This window comes from Barbus barbus (assembly GCF_936440315.1).
Source record: "Barbus barbus genome assembly, chromosome: 31".
In the NCBI taxonomy this organism is placed as follows: Eukaryota; Metazoa; Chordata; class Actinopteri; order Cypriniformes; family Cyprinidae; genus Barbus; species Barbus barbus.
In genome coordinates this window covers 14,916,919-14,929,759 of record NC_136759.1, presented here as the reverse complement: position 1 = coordinate 14,929,759, position 12,841 = coordinate 14,916,919, and the positions used below count along the sequence as shown (strand labels likewise).

General features: G+C 35.7%; 1 protein-coding gene across 2 annotated transcripts in view; it reads right to left on the bottom strand.

The window, feature by feature from the left end:
• Nucleotides 1–11,226, bottom strand: part of LOC306851831 (cell surface glycoprotein MUC18-like) — a 29,784-nt gene extending 18,558 nt beyond the window's left edge. For both annotated transcript variants that reach the window (XM_079388283.1, XM_079388284.1), the window contains exon 1: nt 11,023–11,226. In XM_079388283.1, coding sequence (XP_079244409.1) covers nt 11,023–11,134 — 112 coding nt within the window. In that variant the 5' untranslated portion in view covers nt 11,135–11,226. The remainder of the gene's footprint in view (nt 1–11,022) is intronic.
• Between the last annotated feature and the right edge of the window lie 1,615 nt (nt 11,227–12,841).

Here is a 12,841-nt window from a genome sequence, read left to right as displayed (position 1 = left end):
AGTTAAACATCTTTTAATCTCCAGAAATGGAATGTTGTGATGACAGAAAAACTGGAAGTCTCATAATCTGGAGGCCAGAATTATCTAAACAGAAGATCACAGAGAGAACTGGTCTGACCGGGAGAAAACTCACAGAACCCTTGAGTTACAAAATACATCTGAATGAGCCTATTTAAAGGCATAGCTCACCCAAAAATGAAAATTACCCCATGGTTTACTCACCCTCAAGCCATCATAAGTTTATATATAGTTGTATACAATCAGACTTATATATATATATATATATATATATATATATATATATATAAAAAGAGTCCTGGCTCTTTGAAGCTTTATAATTGCAGTGAATGGTGGTCGAGATTTTGAAGCCCAAAAAAAGTGCATTCATCCATCAGAAAAAGTACTCCACACAGCTCTGGGGGGGTTAATAAAGGCTTTCTGAAGTGAATCAAAGCATTTGTGTAAGAGAAATATCTTTATTTTAAACTTTATAAACTGCTGTTTCTAGCTTCTGCTAAGGAATGTTAAGAAATGATTAGTTATTATGGCTGTCACGGACACAAGGGCGTCAACAAAGGGCTTGAGAATAAATATGAGACGTGTGAAAAACAGTAAATATCACTTGTGAACAGAATATTTTTATTTGAGTGTCATTTCAAGTTCAGCTGTAATGTTGTCATTTCAGAATGTGTGACAGTATTGTAGTGTATATATTTAAAATGCCAGCTATGAAATTAGCCTTCCAGAAATCATCTATTTTATTACAAAAATGCTGTTAAAACACAACACATAATTTGAGATGTGGTTGAAATGATGCTGTGGTGGAAATTACTTTCAGAAAAAAAAGACCTTCTGCTAATGGACACATTAAATAAACTAGTCAAAGTGTGGAAAGCTTTTCAAGAGAGTTTATTTTCTAAAAGTCCACAGGGCCAAAAGTGCCAATAGTTGAAGAAACACTCATTCTGTATGTAAAATTGCTTTCAGAAACATTTTTGTATTTCCTAAGTGTGATCTATTAGACCCACGTTTGTCTAAACACAGAAACCTCAGTTTACTACTGGAGAGTCAAGTATTGGTGACCCACTGTAATGCAGTAGTGTAATATCAGAAGAGCTCTTGCCAAACCATCCTCAGCAGAAAAGCATAATGTACATAAATTGCAAATCATTGTCAGTTTGTCCCGAAAACTCATTACAGTCACTAGATCTATACAAATCTCTTAAAAAGAAGATGATCAGAGGGTTCATTAAATCACTCTCTGAATCAGACACTGATTGCATTTCAAGTTTTTCACATTTACATGCCAAGATAAATCTCAAGCAGTTAATTGATTCAAACAGCGCATTCCTGTTGGCTCAAGACTGTGAGCTGTTGTGTCTGCCTGAGAAGGAAACATTCATACAGGCCTTAAAAGGCTTCTTAGATTTCGTGATCAGCAGAGATGGGTGTTTCAGGAAACCCCATAAATTATTTAGTTGCATAAATTAAGGAAGAAGCTGCCTTTCCTTGTCAACATCAGCTCCCTGAGGAACATATATCCCTGTTCTCTAGCTAATAGCCGAAGGGCTTCAAAGCATGAGCCAGTGGCTGTTTACAACCTGCTTCACTTCATGGACGCAAATGGATCCCTGCAAGCCTGTAAAACGTCCCTGGGGCTACATCAAGATGGAAGGAAGTCCACAATCAAAAACAGACATGAATGTAGTGTTTGAACTAAAGATCAGGAGTTTTTTAGCATAAAAAGTGCACACTGATTCACAGAAGGTTGCATGTTTGCAGTGCATTTATTATTATAATGGTAAAAAAGTATTTCTTATAGTTACAGTAACTACTAAAATCGGTCTCTGAGCTACTTAAACCAGTAAACTCAAGTTTATAGCACTACCACGAAGACATTTCACCTGCTCTAACAAATTGGGTAACATGAGCAGGGGCAGAGGCCACACAATGGCCCAAGTGGCATTTACCCACCCAGAAAGACTGCTGATGGAATAATCTAACAGTTTAGAAATAAAAAGAACTTGCATTTTGTTGCACAGAAAATAATCATAGCTCAGATGCAAGCATAATATAATTTGCTCAATTTTTAACAGCCATTACTCCAGTCTTCAATGTCACATGATCCTTCAGAAATCATTCTGAAGCCAGCTGTGAATTTCAGAAAACACGTTAATGGTTTTAGGTCTACAGCAAAAAGGTGAGAAGGTGCCAGTGGATGAGGATTTGACATGTTGCGTAAAGAACCATCTAGAGGGATTTGTGGCGGTATGTATCGCTGGGGAAGACTTACACTTATGGCAAAAGTCCAGAATGAAGAACCAGGGGCACACAAGACTCTAGTTGGGGAGCAGGGAAACAGTGAGGGAAGTCTCTGAGGAATGCCTGGCATCTTTGGCCATATGATGGCTTGGACAAGATGACCATTATGGAGCACCCTCTGTCCCACAAGCCAGACGCTCCACAATTCACGCTCTGTCATCAGCCACTAACCCCACAAGTGTCTGTTTCACTTGCAAGTGGGAAAGGAGGCACCATTCTACAGAGATTAGGCACGCCTGCACCAGATCAGGATATATGAAGGATTCACAATGACAAAACTATTTCTCAGGTCATGAATCTTGAGATAAGAACACGGAGGGGTCTTTGTTACAGAGGTTACGAGGTTGGGAGCCTCATAAATTACTCTACTGTGTCTGAAGAGCCCATGAAATTACTTGATAAATGCAGATTTCTCATTATAATAGCAAGCCACAGCACATAAATCAACACTTCTTACTTATATTTGGCCTCCTGTCAGAGACAGACAGGGATCTGTTTCAAAAATCAGATCACATGGCTGAGCTATTCATGTGAGCATTATGGTTTTTGAGCCTGAAATCCTTCTTAGCTGTCTGCTTTTAAACCACTGCCATCTCCATTTCTTACTAATATGTTTATCCGTCTTGTGTGTAATCAAATAAAAACTTTTTTTCAAAAGAATTTCTGTCTTTTTGGCCAAGTGTGTATTTTTTTAAATGTTAAAACACTTTCTCCTACCCAGTTTAATGTGAGCCATTCATAGTCTGATTTCCCAGACGAGTGTAAACAAGCCAATTCCAAAATGCATTACAACATGTTATAATTGTGAATTAGGAACTTTTTTCCATTCCATACAGACAAGTATTGATAAAAAGTTTCATCCATCCATTCATTCATCTTTCAATCCGCTTGTGCTATGTGGGTCTAGCTTAAATTTTCAGTATATTCAAAATTGATCATTTTACCCAGTGTGTATCTTCATTCTTATTCTACTATCTACTGTTAGTTTAGCAAAATTATGATGTCAAATTATGGAAACTAAAAGTAGAGTCTCTCACATAGTGTTGCCTATGTAGGGCTTTCTAATTTGATCAGTTGTTAGGTTCCTTACTAGGCAGCTCTATAGGTTTCAGATCTTGATTCATTGCCATGTGATTATTTGTAATTAAATATCCAGTTGTGTGTGTTTCACTTTTTAAGGGCTATTGAAAGACAGTATCCCTATTCAGAGGACAATCACCCTCTGGCCTTACCATCCACTACTCATAATCTCCATCCCAATCTCCTGCACAAGATGATCCAGAGCTTTATTTTAAGAGCACATAAATGTTAAATAGTTTCAGAAAACCACAAAAATGAGGTCAATCACAATGCCAGTTTACTTAACTGCCACCATGCAGCCTTCATATTGAGCATTAAACCAAGGCTGTTCAAATCTGGCTCCAAGCTGTGGAGTACAGTGATACTAAGACAGCAAATTCAACAGAACATGATTTACAAACATAAAAATAGTTTGGGCTCTGGATTTGTATGCTGACAAACTGATGTTCTGCCAAATTGCCCTGCGGTTCTGTTTAAAATCATTCGGCCGTGCCCTGAAAATATTTAGATTTCTAAAGTATACATTTTAAAATATGACTTGCCAACAAAATATTCTGAATGAACTCCAAACAAACTTAAGACTTATGTACAACTACAATGACGTATCATGCCCTGCAGTACTACGCCAGCCACAAGTGTCAAACCACCAACCTAAGTGGCGTGAATTATTTGATTTCACCCCACATCTGCAAACATTATATTGATGTAACTTGATCCATTAATACAACTCAGATCCATTTAAAATGACAATCCACTGCAGACACATGAACTGTAACCCATTCAATGTGTAAGTCGAGCAAACGGAACAGCTGTAAACTGATTTTTCCCACAGCTCATAAGCATTCAGAGTGTTTTTATACTCACATACATAATCATACATATTGCTGCACATTTAGATGTACTTAAGTGGAAAGCTGTAGTTTGATTTGCATGATTTGTTCTTACTGTCTGAGTTAAAGTAGCTAGGGTTTGCAGCATGTTAGAAGCAGTTAGACTGTGGCACATGGCCAGAGCTGAGCAGAGTGCAGTTCCTCTGAGGCCTCGACGCAGCCTCCAGACCTCCAGAACAAGAGCCGCATTCAGGCCTTCTGAGTTCCCAGCGGGCAGGCCTGCAGGCCCAACCGACTTTTGTAAATTGAAGAGTTCTGTCTTCAGACCACAATATGCATCTCATGTCCCCAAAGTAAAGCAAATGTTCTGAGGATGGATTAAATTGGGAATTATTTTTGGGTTGAAACCAGAGAAGAAGTTACGTTATGTCTTTTTTTTTGTAATTTGCTGTCGTTTGAAACCCACTTGACTTTGTTTATTATGTCGTATCATGATTTAATGGTTGGCTGTGAATACCAGGATCTTGCATGGAAGACAGCAGCTTGGATATTTGGCTAAACTTCTAATTTTCCACAGATGAAATGAAATCATATGAGTTCAAAACATTTTTTAATATTTGTGTGAACTATCCCTTTAAGAAAGGTCTGCAGATGGAACAGGATGCTTCTTAAACCCTCCAATCTTTAAAATTGACAAATTGATTTGAAATGCTTTTTTCTCAAAGTGTTTGTTGAAAGGGACAGTTAGTGTCTTCAGATTCAAAGACGGAAATGATGGAAGGTACCTGTCTTTCATCTGTCTTCAGTCAGGTTATCAATAATGCAAAGTTAGAGAGTTTGGAAGACTGAAACTGCCTTTACATTCAGTTTATCTTCATCATGCACTAAAATGTCTCATAGAATTTCACCTTAATGTTTTCTTCTAAAGGCATTTTTGTAAAAGTTGCTTATATATCTTAATTTAACTAAGGCCTAGTCCTGGTTTAAGCTAAACCCCGTTTGTGAAACCGGGCCATAATCTTTTATTTAAAAAATTCACCTTCAAAAAAAAATTCTAAAATCTAACCTTTCATTGGATAATAAGAATTTAAAATGGGGGGGAAATATCATTATGAAATAAATGTTTGGCCATAATTAACGGCACCCTTTTATTCAATACTTTTTGAAACCTCCATTTGCCTTCATTTGCCTTGGTGAGCATAAAAAAATATCTTCAATAATCCATAAAGAAAAGTGTTCTATGATCTATTCATCGAAGTAGACAGTGATTGACGTCTCTATTACAAGACTAACCTCTACAGGTTATGTGATCCAGAACTATGTATAATGAGCGTGACCATTCATTATCAGCCACATTCCCAAAAGTTGACTGTACCAAATAGTATGTGCTGGTCATAAAAGGTAATATCACAGCCACTCACAGGCAGACTCTGTGTTTGAGCAATCAGAGTGAATCATATGGCTCACTGCTGTAACCCAGCAGGAGAGCTGCTGTTGTGGGGGTGGGCAGGACTCGCAGTCTGAAACCTGAACTTAAGCACGTTCTGTGATTGTTTGAATGCCAGGTGTGGGCAGCTGTTTGCTGGGACCCACGTGCAGAAGAGTGAACGCAGTATGGGAACGTGTCCAGAGATCTGAAGTCAGGATTGGTGACATTAAACAGCTTTAGCTGCACCGCAAACAAATCTCTTAATCAGTATTTTTGTCTTGTTTTTGAGTAAAGTTTGAAAGATAAACTGCATAAATATTAATATTTGTTTTACAGAATATAACTTGAATAAAGTTTTTTTTCTTAGCACACTAGCAAATAGTTTTTTTGTTTTTTTTCTAGTTCTAGTTCTAGTTATTTTTATTTAAACGATAAACTGATTTTGGGAAACAAACATACTGATCAGTATTTTTTATTATTTTTTAATATTATATTTGATATCCTGAATAACTGCTAATGATCATATTTAATTCTGGAAAATCCTTCACACACAGCTCACATGATGATATCCAAAAACCCAACGATATCTGATTTCCTTGATCATCATGTCATTAACATGTGCTTTAATTCTTTAAAGTGTACAGTCAATGTCATTTTAATATAATGTTTTCACAAACCATTAGTTTTACACATACTCCTAATTTCAAATTAAAAACGTTTGCAATGCTTGAAATATTATAAAATGTGCCATATCTGATGGAGGGGGGAAAAATACATTCACTTTTTTTGGAAATGACTAAGCTGCAACGAATCAAACATTAATAAATCCAGCCGCAAAAGCATTGTGGAGCCTCTTATCTCACTGGTCACTTACAGAGTTCAATAGCATCTACCATCATTAGGAAAGAGTTTAAAGTCACAATTATCTTGATCTGTTCTCTCTCATATGCACTCACTCTCTCTGAAGCAGCTTTATTCTCTTTCTGGGAAATGAATGTATTACATTAATGGTCAACACTTTTGCGAGCTGATAAGCACCATGCCTTTACAGAAACTTTTAGCTATGGCAAAGTTTATAAAGTCTGCTTACTTACTGTATTTAGATCAATCAAATGCTCTTGACAAAAGAACAGCAAGTACAACATTATGTAGGCCTATGTATTTAAATTTTGTGCCATTAATGTCACCAAAAATAAATATGATATCTCCTCATCAAAACAAAATAATAAAAAAAAATGGGAAAGCAACTTGTCAATGCAATAAAGACTTTTCCTCAAAACATGCCTAACTTCAGTTTATAGCAATAGCTTAACAAGAGTGCAGGGCTTTTTTCCGCTTAAAGAGATCTGGATACTGTCAGCCTAATCTCAACAATACTGCATTACCCAGACACATATTTATAAAACACTGATAGACACAGAATATCATACGCAGGAGCAGAATTCTTCTTCTGTTATAAGGACAGATATTTAGAGGATTGATATGGATAGAACAAAAAAGCAATGCATATCCCAGGCATTATAAGCATGCAGGTTATTCCTGGAAACAGAGTGGCAAAGAGGCCACACTGGAAAAGCTCTAGGTCTGAGCAGAGACAGAGAGCAGTATGAAGAGGAAATGACTCTCAGTCGTGCACAGTGATTGGACACTAATGGACGGTCAGCTGCTATCCATCACTCAAATAAACCAGGGCTCAGACCCAGAATGCCTCTCATCAACAACAAACACTGCAGACTCACTGTACTGTAGCTCACACTAAATGCAAGGCATGCAGCAAATATCATTCATGACATGTGCTTCACAATGATTCTCTCTGATTGGTTCTTCCACAAGGTTAACTGTATGCTCATTCTGAAAAGGGAAAGTGACTTTAAGCCAGGAATCCAAGCACAACAAGCTCAGAGGGTGCGGTCATATCTGAAGTGGTCATGCCTATGCCACAGTTAACTTTTCAACTTCACAGACTGTGAATTAAATAAAATAATGCTCTAAAGACTGCCCCCGAAAAATCAGTTTGGATCAAACATATTATATTGAAGTTGTAAATCATTGTCGCAACATATTATTAAGTGAGGAGTGAATTACATGGCTAATCACCAAAATGAATAAATATGGGGACATGAAACATCGATTTTAGCTCAAATTATTAAATAATCTTAATTGGTTTGAATGAGAAAAGAGATGCGAGTAATACAAGAGATATGAAAGTAATGGCAGTTTCAGTTACCCGGATAAACGGATAACATTGCCATGGGTCAAGGTGAAGAGCGTGATGAGCCAATCAGAATCAAGTCTCATGTTGACTAGTACTTTTACTACCACTAGCATAAATAAATGCATCTATTTCAATCTCAAGAGATTTAACATAGGATGGAGACAACTATTTAAAAGTATAATTCCACAGCTGTTTTACATAAAAGAGTAGGCTACTTTAATAGGCTACACTTTAAAGACTATTTCAACAGTAGCACTGCTGCATGCTTTAAAGATGCTTACTTCATTACATGTATGTACAACTACATACGAAGACATAATCCTGAGATAGAAAATGGCCTTTAACCCTTAATTAGATGGTGTCCAGAAAGGCACTTTGTTTCTTTTATCATCTAAAATGTTGAGATCCAAGTGTTGTAAGTCTTTCAATGACTCAGAGAGGGTCTTCATACCACGCACATAAAAGCGGCTCCGCTCACAGAAGCTTTGTTCACTGCGTGCACTTCACACAGGCCGTGTTCAAACCCACAAAATCTGACACAGTAAAACAAGACAGCTGCAAAACCCTAACACACACCATATATGAGAACGTGTTCATACAAAGTAGTCACTAATCTCTTTAGAAATGTGACCGTAGGGAAGGAGAACAATATTGCTAAAAAAACAACACTTGTTGCCTATTAAACATCTCTGAATATATTCTATTTGATCTCATGCATTATCTGTTTTGCTCAGTGATGGATTTAGCCAATTTGAAGTAAGTAACTCTAAAATGGCCCTAACTATGGGCTACACATGCTGAATAGTCCTGTGCATTTAGAATTATAGGGACAGTTCTGGATAATATTAGACAGATAAAAATCTAATTCCCCAAAACAGACCAAATCCATTTATATTAGACAACTGATCTATATAGGCCCTTGTTTTTTTATATAAAAAACAATGATGTAAGCTGTTACAAATGTCCTGAATTGAAAAAAAAGTGTTTTAGTGCATTTCAGAGTCTATTTTTTGGTAAAGGTTTTTGGTATATACTGAAAAATATATAAGTTAAAGCACCTATATGATTAGAGCAGTTTGTGACTCATATTCTCAGAAAGGCAGACAGATGTACTGAGCTACTACAGATTAGGTCAGAGCTAGAAAGGTGTGCAGGAAAGGAGACAGACAAAAGCAGGAGGTCAGTTCAATAAGGAAAAGCATGAATGGTGGTCAACGGAAGAGGGGATATTTACACAAAAGAATAAGGAAAAATGAAGAAACAGTGAGGAAGATTAAAGGGTGAATGGAAACAATGTCTGACAATGAACTCACACATCATAACAGATGCTTCTGAACAAAGAAAATGCCATTGGTGGGGATGCAGTTCCTTCTTTGTCGATCCTCATGTCTAATTATACAAGAATGTGCTAAAGTAATAGGTCACTCCATCATATATTCAACATGATTTACAAAACACATCCGCTCAAGTTATGATCCAGTGCTTCATTATAAATTAGATCACCTCGTGGTAAACAGTCACTAATGTTATCTAACCACAGTCCCGTGGTCTGTGAAGAGAAAGATATAACCTGCTACTGTGTCCTCAACACAACTCCTTTCAGTGTTCTGACTGAAGCTCCTCCAGTTATGAACATCGCCTGACAATGAACATAAGCAGGCTCCTTCACTTTTAGATAATGTTACAATAATGTTGTTTTACCCACATTGAAAATCATTTGATGTTGAAACAATTTTCACTCAAAAATTGTTACAAATAATTACAAAGTCAGCAAGCAACACATTAAACAAACATGAAGATTTGAAGCAGAAAAACTGAAATAGCATTTTGGTTTAAAACGTACTCCAAAAATATTTTTACAGTGTTTATAACACTGTTTGTGTCTTCGTCTACTAAATTAAAGAATATTTTTAAAAATTACAGAATTATGAAAGTGTTAAAATGTTAAAGAAAATAGTTTATTAAAAATAATAATACATAAAAAATAATAAATTAATTAAATAATATGGCTTTTAAAGATCATTAAATGTAAGCTAATTTAACTTTTTGACTTTAAATAGCTATAATTACTGAAAAAAAAATCAAGATGAATTCTCACTACTTAGAAATATCTGAAAGCACAATTCTTTTCACTTTCTTTTAATGTTATGCGAAGTGTTGGCTATTACGTTAAAATGTACTTGAATACTTTCTTCAGATTTGTTTACAAAGTTAACATTTATAACATTTATAAAGTGAACATATTATTATCATATCAGCATTATGCAGGTGTTTTGCTGGAAACTATTCAGGCATAAAGTTTGTCAACCCTTAAGAAATTTCTGCATAAATTTCACATCAGCCTGAAGGAATTTGCCCCATTCATCTTCAAACACTGCTTCAATTCAGTGACGTTGTCAGGCTTCCCTGCATAAACGTCTTCTTTCAAATTCTTCCACAACATTTCTGCTGGGTTAAGGCCGGGTTTCAAAATTCAGAAATTTTGCGAATTTTTCAAAACAATAAAAAAAATCTTCTGCTTCAAGACTTGTGTACTTAGGGTTGAATTATTGCTGCTGGATTTTCTGTTGTGCTTCAGTTTCAGGATTTATACATATTGGCCAATATTAGATATTGCTTGATTGGATATTTTATGTACATGTTTATTTCATATTTAGATGACGTTCATTTTCCCAAAAAAATTTAAATAATAATTTAATAACGCTTTTAAATGTAATCTTTAGCAAATCTCATAGTGAATATCATTTTTGTACTGTATAGTATATTTGTATTGTACTCATAGAATTTTAGTAATTTTAGTTTCATTTTTCATTTATTAAAAACATATAGAATATTGATATTAATAATATTTAATGATATGAAGAACAAGTGAATTTGCTTTAAAAACAATTAATTAGTCATACCAAGTAGCCTACACTATTTGAAGAGTTGAGCTTGTATCACCTCACATGCAGCATGAATTGTGTTCAGCCTTTATAATGAAAATGCATTACATCTACAATGTTCTCATTAATTTACTATGAATGAGGAAAACATCTCGCACTTTTGCACAAGAATGAACGACACAGCTTATATCACACTATTCCTGGCATACATTTTGACTATTTACCTGATTCTGTCATGCTCAATTTGAAACTTTGACTTACTTTTGCACGCGAGGACGCTCAGTCCCACGATCAAGAGCGCGATATAACGGAGGGTCATGTCTCCCTGATCAGAGATGAGTGCGCCGGAGAGCTGAAGTCTCCTGTAGATCATCAGAGGGCAGATGTTTGCACTGAGCGCGCCTGACGTGCAGAGAGATGAGAGGGAGGGGCCTAGTGGGCTGCGCCCTGTATGCCACACGGTCTGCTACTGCACATGAAACGCGGTATTCACGAACATTTATAAAGTGAAAATATTATTATCATATCAGCATTATGCAGGTGTTTTGCTGGAAAATACTTTAGCAAATCTCAAAGTGAATATAATTTTTGTACTGTATAGTATATTTATATTGTACTCATAATTTGAGTAATTTTTTTTTATTTTTCATTTATTAAAAACGTATAAAATATTTATATTAATATTTGTAATATTCATATTAAGATATTTGATTCCATGTGTATATGAATAATTAGCACATGTTGGTCATAACATAAAATTATCGGCAATAACAACAACAAGCCAGAAATTCTCATTTAAAACTAAATGTTGGTGTTATATTTTTTCAGAAGGGCTGTTCTATAAAATTAATAAAACTAATAAAATGATCATTTAACTGGTAAGATCTGATCACTATGTCTGTAAAATGTATGCGGTAATACAGAGAAAGCATAGGGGTTCACAAACTTTCTAGTGTCAGTGTACAGTATATACAATATTGTTTGTTTCCTCATGATAATACATTTAGTTACTGCTGACTGGCCAAGAGACATGGGAGGTGTCTCCTGAAGTATATGACATATATTTTCTGACATGCAATCTAAGCGCATGAGCAATAGCTGGGCCTGATATTTATTCAGGCGATGGAGCCTGAAGTCTTAACCAGTGCTTTCTATATTTATCAACGGTCATTATAAATGCTATTGTTCTTGATAATGAGACTTTTAGTTGGCTTTTTAAGTAGTTTCTAAATTGACTTTTTTTTAACTGTCTACCATTAGTGGATGAAAAACAGATTCGGAGAGCCTGTAATCTGATCATCCATCCAATGATCTACTGCTGAGAACTAATTACGAGACAAACCAAGGAATATGTATTTGAAAATGAAGATTTCCTGTGGGACTAAAGTCGAGAATCAATTCGACATGGTTTATTCCCTCACATGACCCACCAAGTCAAATCCCTTTTGAGATGCTCATTTTTAGTTTCAGAGCTCAGTTTGAAGTAAAGGCAGTATTTTGTCAAAGTAATAGGTTGCTGGCTGTAGTTTGTGAGTATGATGTTGACAGCTATGCTCTGGAGACCTCAGGCAATGTTTGCACACCTGGAGGAGAGTGTGGTGGTGCTCTGCTGACGAAAAACAAGAGATGCAAATTCATTTGGTCACATTTTACATAACTTTATGTATCATTAGTAAAATTAGATCTATTTCAAGTTACCAAAGTTTTACCAATTAGTTTGGTTTTCCTGAAATGCATTCTTCATTCCATAGTATAAACTAGAATAGAATAGAATAGAATAGAATAGAATAGAATAGAATATAATAGAATAGAATAGGCCCACTTAAAAATGTATCAATGAAATTGCATTATATAGCACAATATCAATCCAAATGCATTATTTCATGAAAGCACAAATATGTTTTCATATAACAGTTTACAAAAAGAAGTTACAGTTTGAATAGAGTTAAATAGGAAGATACATTATGGATGAATGAATGAATGATGCATTTATATAGCGCTTTATTGTGTATTGCTGTACACCCAAAGCGCTTTACAATCATGTGGGGGGGGTCTCTCATCAGCACCACCAGTGTGCAGC